Raw genomic sequence first — 19,279 nt, 5'->3', positions numbered from 1 at the left:
TCTGATCTTATAGGGGAGGTCACAGCGTCCCAGCAGCACAGAGGATGTCAGGAGAGGAGGGTGGTGATCTATAAGGGAGGTCACAGCAGCACAGAGGATGTCAGGAGAGGAAGGAGTGTGCTGATCTTATGAGAGGTCACAGCAGCACAGAGGATGTCAGGAAAGGAGTGTGCTGATCTATAGAGGAGGTCACAGCAGCACAGAGGATGTCAGGAGAGGAGTGTGCTGATCTATGGGGAGGTCACAGCAGCACAGAGGATGTCAGGAGAGGAGTGTGCTGATCTATGGGGAGGTCACAGCAGCACAGAGGATGTCAGGAGAGGAGGGTGCTGATCTTATAAGGGGGGGGGTTGTATTTTTTTTCGAGGTATCGAACTGGTATTGAGTATCGAACTAAAAAATCAAGTATTGGTATCGAACTAAAAATTCTGGTATCGTGACATCACTACTAGAGATGAGCACAGCTTCAGCACGCTCAAGACTGATTGTTTGCCATTTGAATACTGGTGGCTGAAAAAGTTGGATGCCGCCCTACTGGGAAAACATGGATATAGCCATAGGCTGTATACAGGGCCGGATTAAAGTTCGGGCAACAGGGGCACCTGCCCACGGGCCTCCACCACTAGGGGGGGGCCCCACCAGCAGGAACCCGGAAGTGAGTGAAAACAGTACCTGGGGAGTGAAAACAGTACCTGGACACAGCACTGGGCAAACTACATGCTGTCCAGGGAAGGAGGAAGGTGTAGGGTTAATCTTCTGTAAATATCTTCTGCCCGGCAAACTCAGACTCCCCCCTGACAGGCCCTGAGTGGATTCTTCCTGTCAGGATGTCTGTCTCCTGCCGATGACCTCACTCCCCCTCCCCCGCCTCACTGAGGAGAGGACAGCGCAGGACCTGAGCAGTGAAACCTGATCTCTCCAGCAGCAGCAGGAGGTGACATCATGGAGCCTGCTGGAGGATCTGTCACAGCGGCTGCCTGGCTGAAGATACAGTACAGAGCCAGAAGAGAGAAGAGCTAGGAGAGAGAAGATCCATCCCCCGCCCAGATCAGGTGAGTAGGAGGTGTTGTTTTGTGTTGGGGCACATCAGAGCAAGGGTATATACTATGGAGGACATTACAGCAGGGGTATATATACTATGGAGGACATTACAGCAGGGGTATATATACTATGGAGGACATTACAGCAGGGGTATATATACTAAGGAGGACATTAAAGCAGGGGTATATATACTATGGAGGACATTACAGCAGGGGTATATATACTATGGAGGACATTACAGCAGGGGTATATATACTATGGAGGACATTACAGCAGGGGTATATATACTATGGAGGACATTACAGCAGGGGTATATATACTATGGAGGACATTACAGCAGGGGTATATATACTATGGAGGACATTACAGCAGGGGTATATATACTATGGAGGACATTACAGCAGGTGTATATATACTATGGAGGACATTACAGCAGGTGTATATATACTATGGAGGACATTACAGCAGGTGTATATATACTATAGGGGACATTACAGCAGGTGTATATACTATGGAGGACATTAAAGCAGAGGTATATATACTATGGAGGACATTACAGCAGAGGTATATATACTATGGAGGACATTACAGCAGGGGTATATACTATGGGGGCATTACAGCAGGGAAATATATACTATGGAGGACATTACAGCAGGGGTATATATACTATGGAGGACATTACAGCAGGGGTATATACTATGGAGAACATTACAGCAGGGGTGTATATACTATAGAGGACATTACAGCAGGTATATACAGTATATAGCCTGTGTGCCGCATATGCTTTATACTGTATATAGCCTGTGTGCAGCATATGGTATGTACTGTATATAGCCTGTGTGCAGCATATGGTATGTACTGTATATAGCCTGTGAGCAGCATATGGTATATACTGTATATAGCCTGTGTGCAGCATATGGTATATACTGTATATAGCCTGTGTGCAGCATATGGTATATACTGTATATAGCCTGTGTGCAGCATATGGTATATACTGTATATAGCCTGTGTGCAGCATATGGTATATACTGTATATAGCCTGTGTGCAGCATATGGTATATACTGTATATAGCCTGTGTGCAGCATATGGTATATACTGTACATAGTCTGTGTGCAGCATAAGGTATATACTGTACATAGTCTGTGTGCAGCATATGGTATATACTGTACATAGTCTGTGTGCAGCATATGGTATATACTGTACATAGTCTGTGTGCAGCATATGGTATATACTGTATATAGTCTGTGAGCAGCATATGGTATATACTGTATATAGTCTGTGTGCAGCATATGGTAGATACTGTATATAGTCTGTGTGCAGCATATGGTAGATACTGTATATAGTCTGTGTGCAGCATATGGTAGATACTGTATATAGTCTGTTTGCAGCATATGGTATATACTGTATATAGTCTGTGTGCAGCATATGGTATACACTGTATATATAGGAGGTAACCAAAAGAAGATTCTAGCCCAAAAAGAATGCCGATGGATACACACACTAGGTAGCCTGACCCCTTATGGGTTAAATGAACAGCGAAGCTTTGTCTCATTCCTTTAGTTTTCTATGTGTATCAAATTTTAATAGCATGTTTCTAATTTTTGTCTTGTTATCTACATTTTTTAATTTTAGTAATTTGGTGATGGGTTACATGAAGCATGATGAGGATTCCTATATACTATGGGGAAGAAGGGTCACTAAAAGGGAAGAAAAGGAAAAAAGGAAAAAAGGAACAACACTTTATGAATTATGGACGGATATTATAGAAACATAGAGGGGATGATATTTATCTGGTGAATCAATGACAGTGTCTTTTATAATTGTACAGGATTTTTCACTATAGCACGTTTATATATAAAACACATATTTATAACTGGTATATATATTGCATAGTACACTTTAATTATGAGTATTTTTCTATATTTGGATTGTTCTTATGTATATTTGTTTTTTATGTATGAAATTTTGCACTTGGCACTTTATTTTTTGTGATACTATAACACGATGTATGAAATTATAATAAATGATGTAGATTTATGCACTTATTTATAGCTCACCATGTATTAGACACGCCTGATATAACCATGTCAACTTATGTAATCATGCAGTCTCCGAATAGGGAATTTGAGATACCGTCCGTGTACGCGGGTCCAGGGAGAATCTGGCGCAGGCGCTCTTCCGACTTGGCCTCTTGAGTCGCTGTGCGCATGTCCACTTGCGTTCCACCGGTGGACGTGCGTTCCAGTGACGTAGGCCGGAAGGAAGCTGCGTGATTCCTGGCCCCTCCTTTGACCCGCGTCATGCCCCGGAAGGAATCCGCATTAGCGATATAAATAGTGTGCAAGACAGGAGTTAGATACGCCCCTTGATAAAGCGACCTGTACGCGAAACGTGCGTCGGGGTTATTGGCGCCAGACACACGATGGGTAAGCATCTTGTATATTCATTTCATGTAATTGTGGGATTAGTTGGATAGTGCATTTAGTAATCCTGCGAGGCTATGTGGATACACTGCATGGTTACATTCATTGATTTTTTTCTGATGTTTACACAATATAGTGATATATTCCAACATTTTGTAAGACCAAAGTGTCTTGGCTGTCATTTATTACTGGATTCCGTTGGCACTAAAAAAGATTTTTTATGTAAATTTTTATTGTAATAAAATTGTGATATTTAAACTTTAGCTTTGTTGTGGTGTAATGTTTATATACTGTATATAGTCTGTGTGCAGCATATGGTATATATTTTATATAGTCTGTGTGCAGCATATGATATATAGCCTGTGTGCAGCATATGGTATATACTTTATATAGCCTGTGTGCAGCATATGGTATATACTGTATATAGCCTGTGTGCAGCATATGGTATATACTGTATATAGCCTGTGTGCAGCATATGGTATGTACTGTATATAGTCTGTGTGCAGCATATGATATATAGCCTGTGTGCAGCATATGATATATAGCCTGTGTGCAGCATATGGTATATACTGTATATAGTCTGTGTGCCGCATATAGTATATAGCCTGTGTGCAGCATATGGTATGTACTGTATATAGTCTGTGTGCAGCATATGATATATAGCCTGTGTGCTGCATATGATATATAGCCTGAGAGCAGTGTATGAGATATAGCCTGTGTGCTGCATATGATATATAGCCTGTGTGCAGCATATGGTATATATCCTATATATGTCATATGCTGCACACAGGCTATACTGTATATTCCATATCATAGGCTGCACACAGCTGTGTATTTTAATCCTTAGGGTTCCTTAGGTTCACATTTACCATATCCGCTATATATTCTACACAGCCTTTAAATACTTTCTGGTTGCTCCTTACTGCTTCAGCTACTGTACATGGTTGGAAACTGAAGATGGGACTTAAAGCCCTATTCCACCGACAGATCTGACGACAGATTATCTGCCAATGATTTGAAGCCAAACCTAGGAGTGGATTTGAAAAGAGGAGAAATCCAGTCTTTCCTTTATAACCTGATCTCTGTTTATAGTCTGTTCTTGGGTTTGGCTTCAAATCTTTGGCAGATAATCTTTCATCAGATCTGCTGGTGATTCACAACTCCATATGCTGCTGTGGTGGCTAACACAGTGGGCAAGGGAGCACAGAAAGTACTTAAGTGCTGTGTTCTCGCATTGCATTATTAACATAAACACAAAGTGGGAATACACCCCTCCCCGTCCTGTCTCTAGGGCCTGGCATCTTCCTCTGGACTGCAGCCTCTAGTGACCATCATATGCAGAACAGAGGAGGATGCTGAGCCACACAGCCAGGAGTGAGGAGGGGTAGGTGCTACAGTAAGAAGCCACCTAAATAGATCACTGTATGGGTTATATTTGAAAAAGAAAAAATGGGGGGGCCCCCAACAAAATTTTCGCCCAGGGCCTTCACCAACCTAAATCCGGCCCTGGCTGTATCCATGTTTTCATGGGCTAGCTAGGGCTGCAACTAACTTCAGCCGCTGGTATTAAATGCTGAACAATTGGACTCAATTTGCCTGCTCGATTTGCTCTTATTTCTATTCCCTACTGATACTGCCTCACCCCTCGAGGCAGCTTATTGCACTATGAACAAAAGGACATACTGTATATGAGATCATAGATTGGGGGGGGGGGGGGGGGCAAGCCAACATTTGCATCAGGGCCTGTGAACCTTTCTAATTTAAGAAAAAAAAGAGAAAAAAACAGCGAGTGATGCTTTACCAAGGACATGTGCTCGCTAGGACAAGGTTTGTTTGTGGTCTATGGAATACCATTGTAACATTCTGTTCAATAGCTTTGAACATTAACATGATCTATAGTAAAACGCTGCCCAGTTTTCTTGCACACGCCTCGGTGGCCAGATACATTATGGAACAGACAGTGATCAGGTGCAGCTCAAACAGTAGAACATAAAAATTGCAGGCAACAAAATGAGGCAGATGCTTACCAAGGGCTGACACAGGCACTAGGGGCATTGCTGGACTGGGCGCTGGAGCTGCTGAACAGGACACAAAGCCTTTGGTGGTTTAATACACTTAGACAGTCAATCTGGGAATAGAAAATAAAATCAGATGAGAACAGAACAGAGAAACTCCATCCTATGTACAGCCTGATGTACACACATTTACTGATAAACATTTACATTTAGTGTCAAAAGTTAGTTTTAGTGACAAGTAGGGCTGGACGATAATGGCCTAAATCAATATAGCGGTTTATCGTACATGTAGCCGCGGTAATGATAAATTGAACGATAATTATAACACACCCCTTTTAAAAGCCACACCCCTTTTGAAAACCCCATTTTCCAATGGTAATGCAAACATGAATTTATTCCATATAACAACGTGCAGCAAACTTTACAAGTAATACACAACGCTTTGGCGTCTCCTACGCCATTTTCAAGTGGCATAGGAGATGCCTAAACGTCGCATATTACTTGTGAAGTTTGCTGCACGTTGTTATATGGAATAAATTCGCGTTTGCATTACGACTGGAGTGCTGCAGAGTATTTTTTACTAGCTGACTTGATCCAAGGTCTGGCATTCGACTGCTGGCATCCACAGTTTGTTTAGTGTGCTGCCAATATTGTTTGCTCTATCTATCTATCTATCTCCTGACTGTCTGTCTGTCTATTTATACTATATTATAATTATATATATATATATATATATATATATATATATATATATATATATATATATATATATACACATACATATACATATACACACATACACACACACACACACAGATATATAGGAGATAGACAGGAGACAGATAGATAGATAGATAGATAGATAGATAGATAGGAGATGGGTAGATAGATAGATAGATAGATAGGAGATGGATAGGAGATGGGTAGATAGATAGATAGATAGATAGATAGGAGATGGATAGGAGATGGGTAGATAGATAGATAGATAGATAGGACTCCTATCTGTCTATCCAACTATCTACCCCCAGTCACTGACACATGCTGTTCTGCCCTGCCCCCCCCCCCCCCCCCGCACATACAGTGGATGCAGGGGTCAGGTATAGGTCGGCACATCCATGCTCCACCGGGCACCGCTCTCTCTCCCGCACAGGAATCTTCGGCGCCCTGTCACTCAGTGTTGTAGCACATATATCAGCTGGCAGTGTCCCTGGCAGAGCGTCACACATGGCCCCTTCCAGCGCTGACAAAAGATAACGGGGCGCCGTGGATTCCTGTGCGGAACAAAATGCGGTGCCCAATGGAGGGAGGATGTGTCGACCTATACCTAACTGCAGCCACTTATGTGTGGGAGAGGGGGGGCAGGACACACCGTGCAGCTTCCAGAGAAGCTAGAAGTGAGTGAGCCGCCCGGCAGCAGCAGCAGCGCTGAGCTCACACTGGAGGGGGAGCTGCCGTCTGAGTGCAGCCTGTCACATCTCCAGCCTTCCTCTTTAGCCCCCCGCAGCAGGATCTTCCATCCCTTGCCCTGCACCAGTATATGTGTGCCCTGGCTGCGATGGAGAGGTGAATCGGAGGATCAGCTTTCCAGCTCTCACTTCTCCACCCAGCACACCTCTCTCTCCCTGCACCAGACTCCTCTGCGCCCCGCGCTCAGCGTGGTTGTAGCAGGTATAAATGTGAGGGTGCAGACAGCAGAATAGTTTTACCCAGGCAGTAGGTGGCTTTATTTCACATCTACTGTTGATTACACTTCTCCTGCATTACACTTACCTTGGAGTTCCAGGACATCTCACTTTGACTGACTCCTTTGTCTTCGTCAGAATCATACTTGGCTTCATGCTTATTAGGAAGACCATTTGGTGTTTCCTTGGGTTCCACAAATGGATCAACATCCTTCTGTCTTATTCTGCCTCCTCTTGCCCGATAGTCTGCTAGAATTGTAGCCAAATTCTGGTTGTCTCCCAAGTGCTCTGCAATTTTGGTGCTAAGCAGCTCATGAGATGGAAGAACTTCAATAGTTTTTCCCTTACCCCCTCCATTGATGGCTTGCATATTGGATTGTTCCCGCAAAAGTTGCTTTTTTCTCCGGCTTTCCATTTCTTTCATTTCTTTGTTGAGCAATGGCGATATATACACTTGCTCTGGAAAATAGTCCCTTGTGGGACACCTTGTACCCTTCTCTGTTAATAAGAATGGTTCTTTGAAAGAAATAATAGGAGATATACACAAAATGACATCTTTAAGCTCTTGTTTAAACGCTACAGAGTGTACTTTAAGACGATCATCTGTGGTTGTGACTTCTTCAGTTATATACAGCCCAGTATCATCCTGCAATGGATCACGAAAGAGTCGATGTTCATTTTTAGGTTCGTCTTCCTCCTCAAATTTCTGTGAAACTTCATCATCTTTGGAAATACCAGGTATGAGACACATTTGGGTAAAAAGTTCAGGCTCAATAGAGACTGAAGACAAAATGGACGAAGTTGATAACAATATGGGTTGTGCAGATGATGATGTTTCAGAACCCTTACTGTCCAACTCTCCTGTGTCCTCAAAGCAAGACCTTTGTTCTATGGACTCTATATCCTCAGAAGACTGGGACTCAGAAATGACATGCAAGCGATCTGAAGAGCGGTCAGATTCCCAGTTTATAACGCTGCATTCCTCTCCATTGAAGAGATCTTTCTGACTGCCATATCCTTCATGGCCTTCAATAAGTGACCGAAAAGAGCTGCTTTTGGGTAGTGTTGGTGGCATAGCAAACTCATCCATAAGAAAGGAAATTTCCAGTTGGGAATGATACGCTGCATAGATCATAAAGATTATTATATCCTTCACACGTGCCAGCTCGTACTCTGATGCTCCGCTTAGCTTTATGGTGCACCCCAGGTGCTGTGGACATCCTTCAAAGAACATCAGTGTTTTAGATTCATCTGTGTTGGCAAAAAATGTAACAGAAAAATGCATTAAACATATGAAATAATCACTGCAATTTACAACTACTTTTAATAAGAAGTACTAGTATTTTCAGTTACATTAATCGTCTAGCAAGAACTTCTTTTTAAACCCATATGGAGTGCTTTAAAAGGTAATAAAAAAAGAAAAGAAAACATACTCTTCTGTCCTGATCACCCCTAGCTGCCATTCTGATGATCCCAGTCACCACTGCTTCCTCTGATGTGTCAACCTTGCAGCAAATGCCGGCTTAGCCAATCACTGGTCAGGCATTTCCTGCATGGTTAACACATCAGAGGAAGTAACCGTGACTAGCAGCCACATAGCAGCTGTGGGGAATCTGGTCAGGTAATAATGGTTCACTCTTTACTCTGGCCACTACAAAGTAGGCAGCTGCCAGTTTATATCACAATGTGTGGAAAATGTGCCCCCAAAAAGAATAAAGGAGAGTACAAAAACACATCTGCTTTCCACCAGCTAGAGTGCAATTCCCATCATGCCTGGACAGCCAAAGCTTTAGGCATAATGGGAATTGTAGTCTTGCAACAGCTGAAGGGCAAAAGGCTCCCCATCTCTTGTTTAAATGGACCCTAAGGATATGCTACAATACCAGAAGATTGTAGATGCATCACAAATTGGTTTAATAAACATAAAAAAAAACAGGCTAGATTGTTCCAATGTTATTTAAAAACTCTGTCTGACACGAAAAAAAGGCTGAGACCATAATATATGTCACAAAGCCTTTCTTAAAAGGTCTCATGCTGTGTGTTATTCTGGAATCATGCATTTGTGATTACCCTTTAAAAGTCAAGCAATTCAGTCTACAAATGAATGCCTTCTATGAGTGGGAGCAAGAGAAGGTTACAGAAATAAGCAATCCTTTATCTACTTAAGTGATCACAAGAATAGCACGCACACATAAGTAGTGCTAATCAATACCGCTGATATTTTTCCCCTACACATCAATACACATGTGGATTTTTTTCATCATGTGAACCGAGGACATGGACCTACTGTTAGGCAGTGGAAACACTTGCATATAGAACTTATTGCATGTCCCAAGGCGAGGTTTTGTTAACAGTTGGTCCATAGACATCACCAGGTCTCCTTGTGTCATTCTGCTCACTCGATCTAAAACTTGCTAGATAAAAGAAAGAAATAAAATATCAGACATTCTCTCTGCATTAAGATATTGTTGAATAAGTCAAGCCTTTAGATGGGCACGGTCACGAAAAGAAAACTTTTGATAAGTCAAAATTTTTTATCAGTCATGGTCTGAGTGTTCAGGAGAACACGTCCACAGGCTGTGCATTCACTCCTGGCTCAGTGTTACTGTCTAACTGCATGGACTTGGTCGGCCACATATTCGGCCGTCTAGGTTAGATGACACAGAGCCGGAAGAGACCAAGCAGACTTCCGCTGGTTAGTTCTCCTGATCGCTCAGACCATGAGCAATCAAAACTCTAACATGTCAACCCGTGTCAATTTGACATGTCAAAAGTTTTTACTTTTACGGCAGGTTCTCTTTCATGCCTGTGACCACAAGGGGGAATATGGATAAAGAGGTTTCAAATTAACAAATCAATAAGAAGCTTGTAATGGGCAATGTACAGAAGATATATATATATATATATATATATAGGCCTGGCCATCAGAGTTTTTTTTTGTTTCATATTGCAAAAAAAAAAAAAAAAAAAACTGAAAAATATTGGAAGACTTTTTCTATATGTGCCAGACGGTCAGCCCTTCTCCTTCTGACAACACTGTGTCCAAAGCCACATTGGGAAGAAGGAGATGCAAAGCAACTCCCTGACGCCACCTTTCAGAGGTAGCTTTTCTTTTAAATTGTCACTGTTGTTCTAACTTTCAAAATCTAAATCAACAGGAGATGCGATAAAAAGCAAGTTTGCAATTTACATTCATTTTTCTTTTTTTAGTTATCATGGAAAACACAGCACTTCCTGTTTCCTGTGTTTAGTCTGTTTTTTTTCAACGAGCACAAGTCAGATTATCTGCCTTCTGGAGACTGGACCTGGATTTCTGGTAAGTTCAGCTTTGTTTTCCAGCATGATAAAAACAACTAAAATAACGAATGTAAATTGCAAACTTGCTTTATTTTACATCTACTGTTGATTTAGATTTTGAAGGTTATAACGACAGTGACACTTAGTCAGTATTTGAATTCCCCCATGACTGGGGATTGAGGCCAAGAAAGAAATGTCTCCAGAAGGAAAAACTACCCATATGCAGATGACAGCTCTTTCAGTGTTATTGCCCCTCATGAGTACAGAATAGGGTACTGACTGGCTGCAGACAGGAAAATCCCATTTTCCTTTGACCAAATAGATGATCTCCCCAAGGAGAGCATCAAACTTAAAGGAGAAGCTACCGCCAAAAGATGGAAATCTGAAACATTTGCATTTCTTCTGTATTTGGATCCACTTCAATTTGGCAAAATAGTGAACAAAACGCTGTCATAACCATAACCATAATCATAAAATAAGCATGTGCTGAAGAAACTGCCCCCACTGCTTTGTCTGCAATAAAAAACAATAACATGTCAAGTTATTGTTAATAGGTATCACCGCTCTGTCCAGCTACCAACCAAGAATGGAAGAGATCTAGCTTTCCCACTGAAGCAGTCCCATAGCAGTGAATGGAGTGGTGGTCATGTAAGTTTACTGCACTGCATTCACAAGGGGAACCTCCGATGCCATAAATGGAGGGGGTCCCAGGTCTCTGGCCACCAACAATTCCACATTTATCTCTATTCTCTATAAGAATTGTAAAAACCTGTTTTAGCAAGAAGGCAAACATTCGGTGGTCTTATAGTTAATGTTTATGTCCCGTTTTCTGTGTTCCTAAAATAACAAGCTAGCACATGACTGCACAGCAGACTTTAAAGCATCATCAACATTATGGACAGATTGCAGATATACATGAGGCACAGCATGCAATATTACAAGAAGCCCCCACAACCTGCTGCAACTTATTTCAGTTTCTGAATTCTATTATATGCATTTTTTTTTCATTAAAATGGCTTTGGAAGTTAACTGTAAAACAGTCACTGTGACTAAACTGTTTGTTGTCCAAGAAGGCAGCATTTTTTGAAAAAACGAATAATTAGTAGTCAGAGATATAGAAAAGTCAATGATTTGGACTCACCCAGGAAAACTTTTTAGAAAGAGGGGGGGGGGGGAAAAAGGTTGGTGGAGCCTGTGAATTCTCCCACCTTAACTTTATCACTCCATATTCAACACAGTGGGAAAGCTTCTGTTACTCGTATACAGAAATACAAATTGCACATACAGGTTTCCATTTTCAGCCTAACAGGATAAATCTGTTTCTCCTTTCTAACAGCTGAAGTATGTAACCAATGGTGTCACGGTTACATAATCGGTTTTCTATAAATTTTTTTGGCTCATGTTTACACTACATACCGGTTTAACATTGATAACCAAGGTTATTCCATGTTCTAACAGCATGTCTTGTGCTATCCTTGACACTGTCTTTTCCACCAGAACTAGCGTTGGTCGAACATCAACTATTCTCTGAACGTAGTTCTTTAAAAATTCCCTTTCCTGAAAGAAGAAAAAAAATTAGAGCATCATAAAAGGAACTTCTGAATATATGAATAGACAGCATAAGGGATGACGTGAGATTAGAGCAAGCTCGTCTACCTCTGTGCAGCTCCTGTCAAAGATATCGATCTTACATAAACTAAATGCACACTGTTAAAGGGGTTGGCTACCATGCTTATAAGAAGGCACTTACAGAGTGTGCCTTTATTGCAGGCCCATTCATTGCAGCCAGAATGGGATTGAGGGGGAAAAAGGCATGTGACCAAGACATTAAAAGTAGAGATGAGCGAACCTCGAGCATGCTCGAGTCGATCCGAACCCGAACTTTCGGCATTCGATTAGTGGTAGCTGCTGAAGTTGGATAAAGCCCTAAGGCTATGTGGAAATCATGGATATAGTCATTGGCTGTATCCATGTTTTCCAGACAACCTTAGAGCTTTATCCACGTTCAGCAGCCCTAGCTAATCAAATACTGAACGTTCGGGTTCGGATCGACTCGAACCCGGTTCGCTCATCTCTACTTAAAAGTTGTTGGCAAAGTCAAGTGTCACTGGGATGACTAAGGTTGTTGTACTGGTTGCCCTCTGGGAGTCGAGCCTGGAGCCTTTGCTGCACATAGAGGACTTGGACAACCCTCTAACAAACATTTATGCCTTTCTCCTAATCGGCAAGTCATGGACTATTTAATTCTTGTGTGGTTAGTGCAACAGATTTCCTCGTCTAAAACAGGTTCCTGCATAGGGTCTATTTCACCCCAGTCTGATGGAAACATACTGGTATGTCTTCTGATGACACGTTTCACTTGCACCTTCCTACACATGGGGGAAAATTTATCAAACATGGTGTAAAGTAAAACAAGCTCAGTTGCCCCTAGCAACCAATCAGATTCCACCTTTCACTTTCCAAAGAGTCTGTGAGGAATGAAAGGTGGAATCTGATTGGTTGCTAGGGGCAACTGAGCCTGTTTCACTTTACACCATGTTTGATAAATCTCCCCCACACTGTTTGCATGCCCTAAAGGGGAATGGTGGTGAATGTCTGATGTGTGTTTGAGTGTATGAATGTCTGATCAGCCCTTTGGTTAATCACTGTGACTCTTCTTTATTTTGTGTGACTTTACTTGTCCTTGCTCTTTTCACTGCTGTGGTAGATTCGCTTCAGTGAGTCAAAGGACTTTTTGAAAATTTCCATCTGAAGTACATATTGATTTGTATGAATACTGCAGCAATGTTTTTTCAAGACTGCTTTCTGTTCAACTGTATTGTTTTAACGTTTGTTTTCAAAGCATTAATAAGACCTGTTAACTTTGCTCAGGTGAAGCCTATTTGTGTGTCTGGATTTGATTTTGACTAACCTGAAGGACGATTGGATCAATGCAGGTAAACTTCGTCTCCTCTCGGTACAAATATTCAATGGAGCATTTTAGCAGAAGAATTTTGGGGCTTTTAATGCTGGCATTCATCTGCAACAAAACAACACTGAGTACAAGCAGGATAACAGCAGTAAAGGCAGCTGGATGGTAACAAAATTACCTTTTTGTGGGCAATATTTTTGGTGCAGACAAAACCATTAACCACCATGGAGTCAGATTTCTTTCCCCCTGGGATCTATTATAAAAAAAAAAAAAGACATAAAAATTCACAACACAACACAAAATAATTGTGTATAGCCCCAAAGTATAGTAACAAAGGCAAATATATTGGTAGCTTCAATGTGCACTCAAGAACATAGGATTGCCATATTAGGATAGTATAAGGATATCCATAAATAAACAAAGATCCAACCTGGATCAGACTGCATGTTTGTGTTTTGGTTTTGTGTTTGTTTTTTAGAAAAAAATATTCCGGTGAACAACCCCTTTAAAGGAAATGTGCATTAATTATCATAAAACAATGTTGGAGGAGTACTCGGTTATACGGATTTGTAAATTACTTCTGTTTAACATATTTTTTGCTTTATAAGGTGCACTTTTCTCCCCTTCCAAAGTGTGTGTGTCTGGTGGGGGGGGGGGACTTAGTGCCTTTTATAAAGCAAGCATAACTTTTTCTATGGACCATTCTTGGGCTAAGCAGCAGGAGTTGCTGGTCAGCGAGGGGAGAGAGAATTGTGTGCAGATATGAGAGAAAACAAGTGACAGGCACTGAAGCAGCAGCCGCAAACAGATCTCCACAGCTGCTGCAGGATACGCTCTGCTGCCACTTCTGTCCGTTGCAAATCCCTTTAGGAAACCTCTACTGCTTTGGAAAGTTCCTGTGACGGGAAGTGGTGGCAGCAGAGAGCACCATGTCACAGTGGAAAAAAAAAAAAACACCATTTCCTTGTTTACTAAAACAACATTTTTAGTCCAGGTTTCAATGCAAATCAAAAGCAAAACTACAAAATAAATAATGCAAACGCTTAGGACCATATTACTCCAACAGATTATTTGACAGATTCGTTTAAGCCTCAGTCTTTCCTTCATTAACTGTTCTCTGTTTATAGTCTGTTCCTGGCTTTAGCTTAAAAAAAAAAAAATCAATCAAATACAATCAAAACCAATCAGATAATCTGTTGGTGTAATAGGGCTATAAATTACAGCATCATCTAAAATATTGAGTTTTATGTCTAAATAAATCAGCATCATACATTGCTCACAGTTACACAAGATCACATACCTTTTTGATGTGGACATACTGGCGAATGTCCATATCATCATCATTTTTGACATCAGGTCGGACGGTCTGCACCACCTGACATACTACTGGCACAATAACATCACGCCAAGAGAGCGATAGAGACTCATTATACAGTAGCTGCTGTAAAAGGGACATCATGTGACTGTGGTTTGCAGATCTGAAAGAAAATTAAAACACACACAAAAAAATAAATAAATAAATAAATAAATCACTGAATGTTCAGTAACCTCATTCTATAGAAAAAAAGACGCAGGAAAATCCCTTACAAGAGTCTTTCCATTGCCTGTTTTTCCCCATTTTCTTCTCGCAGCTGATCCAGAGTGTTATGGTGCCAACCCAATGGCGTGAAAGGAAGGTCTTTAGATTTTTCCTCCACACGTCTATTAAACAGAGACTCTAGAATTAAAAGCATACAAAGAATAAACTCACTTTTTCCAGATAGGAATTAAGCCCTGACCACCAAATAATTTTAATAATTTTACTGCTACTACTTCCCTGCTTAAAAGGGGTACTCCACAGAAATTCTTTTACTTTTAAAACTACTCAAGGTGAAAAAAAAAACAAAAACACAACATATGCTCACCCAACACCGATGCCCAACATGTCCTGTCCACTGATTTCTGTTCTCTATCTAGACACACTGAAAGTGCCCACTGACTGCTGTGATGAGCCAGCAGTAAAAATTTTGGTCTCTCTCCTAGGCAAACACTAGCCATATCTGAGACCCAGTGACAGTAAGCAAGTAATATATTAAATGTATTTAGATCATGTAAAGTTTCAGTTCCACTGGTTCCCAATGACAATAAGGTGTGTTGTTCCAGAACACTTCAATTAGCCATGGCCACGGTCCATCTCACCAGATGTTGCACCCCCCTTTGAGGAAACTGTAGGGGTGACCATACAGATTCCTAGAACCTGATTAAGTATTGAATAAAGTCCTATTAAGCGAAAAGGTTTCTAAGAAGCGCCACAGCATATTCTGAGCTAGAACACTTACCCTATACTCACAGGATAGGGGATAAGTGTCATATTGAAGGGGTTCAACCATTAGGACCCCCTGTAATCTCAAGAACGAGGCCCTGAATTGTTGTTTTGAATGGACCGGTGAGTCATGGATGTTCACCACCGAACATCATATGCGGCCATCTCCATAAGCTCTGCCTGGTAAAGACCCCTGTTTCCACTAACTTTATTTGTTACCCTCTAATCTTCTTTCTGGCTCTATTTGTTGTACACTCCTGTACATTTCAGTTGTTTATGGCTAGAATATATTCTCATCACATATTTGCACATACCATTTCCCTTCCCGTATATATAAAACCCTTAATATCTGTTATGTAAAAAAGATACACATCACAAAAAACACAGAAAATCTCTTTACCTTTAATGAAAGCGTCACTTATTGAGATCATCTGCTGGCCTCCATCTTCAGACAGAAGAAACTCTAAAATAGTGAAATGATGAGAGCAGAGAAACAGATGGCATTACTCAAGAGTTCCAACTATATAAAGAACAGAGCACACCCAGCATGACTCAAACTGCATAGAAACCCTCAGTGCTTCCCTACAGTGTCGCTGTAGATACCAGATTCTCAGTCAACTAGAACTACATAACAATGAGGAATTTTTATGTCTGGACCTTATCAATAGATAAGGCACAAGACAAAGTAACGTTAAAGAGGAGCCCAGCAGCATCTGGGCAGCAGTAGCAATTTGATCCAGAATCCCAGGTAGTGGACTGGTGAGACAGGTAAGTACAAGGCCCGACAGCGTCCACGTATGTTAATCTTCAATGTTTATTGGAAAACCAAGCTTATAAATATGACGTTTCGACCCCTACTGGAGTGTTTGTCAAGTACTTGACAAAGACTCCGGCAGGGGTCGAAACATTGTATTATTAAGCTTGGTTTCCAATAAACATTGAAGATTAACATACGTAGATGCTTTCTGGCCTTCTACCTACAGAAACGTCTAACATACCAGGAACAGTCCATATTTATCCACAGCAACACATAGATCATACAGCATCTCCCCCAGCGTTAGCCCCAGTCAACCATTTCCCTCCACACAAAAAATAAGAAACCTCTCAGATTTCTTGTCCCTGATTTTATACACAGTGGCCAGTTTCTTTAAAAAGACCTTCCTATAGAAGACCACTTCTGATGCAATTTTATGTGGTCTTCTTTAAGAGTAAATTAGATTATGGTATTATACTTAGCGTACAGAAGGCACAATGTATGACAAATAATCATACCATAGAAAACAAAATGACCACATGTCTCTGTCACACAGCCTATGACACACAATCATCTGGACTTACATAGATCTTTACCTCTAAATGGCACAAACTTATTTTACATTATGGCACTCAGAGCTGGTAGAAGTTCTGAGAAACTTCCTTGGACGGTATGGTTTAAATATAAAGGAACACTGAATCACATTGGATTTCATTAGGCTTCACAATGAACATTAGGATTTCATTAGACTTAATACTTGAAAGTAAAAAAAACTAATTTGTGGATGCTAGAGGTGATTGTGTCCTCAGAAAAAGTTATATTATCGAAACATAGTTGCCGTAATACAAGATGCCGAAAAAGAAAGAGTTCCTGTCAATGAAACAAAAACATTGATATTCTGTCTATAAATTGTTAAATATTTTCCGATATTATCCAATATAACAAATGCAACCTCAGTGGTTGGCGCTGTAGCAGTGGGGACCATTGAACTTGTATATTCACCCTATATTACTCTTGTTTCTCTGGTGCACTCCAAAAACATGCCAATAGCTTCATTTGTTTGCCACAATATCATGTTTATGAGGTGAACAGAGTGTGAACCCCAATGAGGACAGGAGGTGATGTTTGTATTGTGCTGCTAAATATGTTGCACTGCAAAAGCAACAAATCCTAATAAATCCCATAATGGGTGCAGTAGGTTCAACAAAAAAAGCAATAAAAACACCAGTGTGAATGGAGCTAAATGTGGCATGTAGCCCAAGAAAGGTAAGTTCAATGTGGAGAACAGAACATTTACTTGAAAAAAGAGAAATAAATACAAGCACAGCTTCATGACAACAAGAAGGTATGAAATACGAGACTGTAACGCCATCTTGTGGCGGAATCACAACATTTCCCATTTTCAATTATACGGTCACTGAAAGAAGTAAAACACTTGGTCTATAACAATGTAACAAGCAAGAAAGCCAACACTTCTAGCCTAACCAAATACTTTATAGAGAACATTAAAAGTTGGGCAAAGCCAATTTTATTTCACACTATTCCCCTTTGGTATGTACCAATGGGATAAGCTGCTAATACAGATAGCTGCTCAGGGCAAACTTCTTTTCTTTCTGCAAGCTAATGGTTATATAGGTATTACTGTCCTGCGCAGAAGATCCTAGGACACAATGGAGTGGTCAGTATCCCTATATTAGCATAAAACAATAGGTGACTTAATAGTTTGCACCAATACAGCCTATGAAGAATATGAGCATGACCTTCGTGACCTCAATCTGTCAGCCAGCATTTACTACCACCCAACGTATACGTTTTATGGGGGGGGGGGGGGGCTGACAGATGCAACTGTGTGCAATTCGTTTTTCCATCCATCCATTATAAAAAGAAAAGGGATCAAAAACAGCAGTGACATCACAGCTCTGCAAGCCTTTTGCTCCACCCCCTCCTCTCTGAATCTAGCTCCACCCACTCTGCCCATAGGCAGGAAACGTCTGTCTTCCCACAATTGTCTTTTGAGCAGCATGGTGGCTCAGTGTGTCTGACATTACTTATCTTTTATCTCTTATAGTACTACAAACCCTAGATTGGTGATTGACATGAGGTGGAGTATCCTTTCTCCTCTCCATATTACACTGCCCTAACACTGTGGATCTTTACAGTACAATAATAACAATATTCTTCCTTTATTTATATAGCTCCAACCTATTTTGCAAAGATTGTAGTCACTCATCTTGGTCCCAGTCCACAATGTAGCTCACAATGTTTTGGAGAGTGTAATAAAATCCTACAGACATTAAGGACATACATGCAGCTGTTATCCTTGGTGGCATTTGATCCCAGGACGCCAACACTACAAATCAACATGGCTAGCCTTTGTGCCACCCACAACATGGCTAGCCTCTGTGCCACCCACAACATGGCTAGCCTCCGTATCACCCACAACATGGCTAACCTCTGTGTCACCCACAACATGGCTAACCTCTGTGTCACCCACAACATGGCTAACCTCTGTGCCACCCACAACATGGCTAACCTCTGTGTCACCCACAACATGGCTAGCCTTTGTGCCACCCACAACATGGCTAGCCTCTGTGCCACCCACAACATGGCTAGCCTCCGTACCACCCACAACATGGCTAACCTCTGTGTCACCCACAACATGGCTAACCTCTGTGTCACCCACAACATGGCTAACCTCTGTGCCACCCACAACATAGCTATCAGTTCCTGGTCTCCTTCATGTCATGCTGCAGTTTCCGTTGCTGTTAGCTCCTCCTACAGGGTGGGGCTAAATCAATGTGGATGCCTACCCCCACCCACCTGATGACTCCACCTGATTACTGGAAGGAACAG

The 19,279-nt window shown here is 41.3% G+C and overlaps 1 protein-coding gene across 3 annotated transcripts in view; it reads right to left on the bottom strand.

Moving 5' to 3' along the window:
* The window catches only part of PIKFYVE (phosphoinositide kinase, FYVE-type zinc finger containing), a 151,725-nt gene that overhangs the window by 97,608 nt on the left and 34,838 nt on the right, over window positions 1-19,279 (bottom strand). For all 3 annotated transcript variants that reach the window (XM_069983502.1, XM_069983504.1, XM_069983503.1), the window contains 9 exons: window positions 16,073-16,135; window positions 14,958-15,087; window positions 14,671-14,848; window positions 13,549-13,623; window positions 13,371-13,478; window positions 11,876-12,016; window positions 9,450-9,576; window positions 7,251-8,413; window positions 5,493-5,593 (listed from right to left, as the gene is read on the bottom strand). In XM_069983502.1, the coding sequence (XP_069839603.1) occupies window positions 5,493-5,593; window positions 7,251-8,413; window positions 9,450-9,576; window positions 11,876-12,016; window positions 13,371-13,478; window positions 13,549-13,623; window positions 14,671-14,848; window positions 14,958-15,087; window positions 16,073-16,135 (2,086 nt within the window). The remainder of the gene's footprint in view (window positions 1-5,492; window positions 5,594-7,250; window positions 8,414-9,449; window positions 9,577-11,875; window positions 12,017-13,370; window positions 13,479-13,548; window positions 13,624-14,670; window positions 14,849-14,957; window positions 15,088-16,072; window positions 16,136-19,279) is intronic.

This window comes from Dendropsophus ebraccatus, chromosome 9 (assembly GCF_027789765.1).
Source record: "Dendropsophus ebraccatus isolate aDenEbr1 chromosome 9, aDenEbr1.pat, whole genome shotgun sequence".
Lineage (NCBI taxonomy): Eukaryota > Metazoa > Chordata > Amphibia > Anura > Hylidae > Dendropsophus > Dendropsophus ebraccatus.
This window is presented reverse-complemented; position numbering and strand designations above follow the sequence as displayed.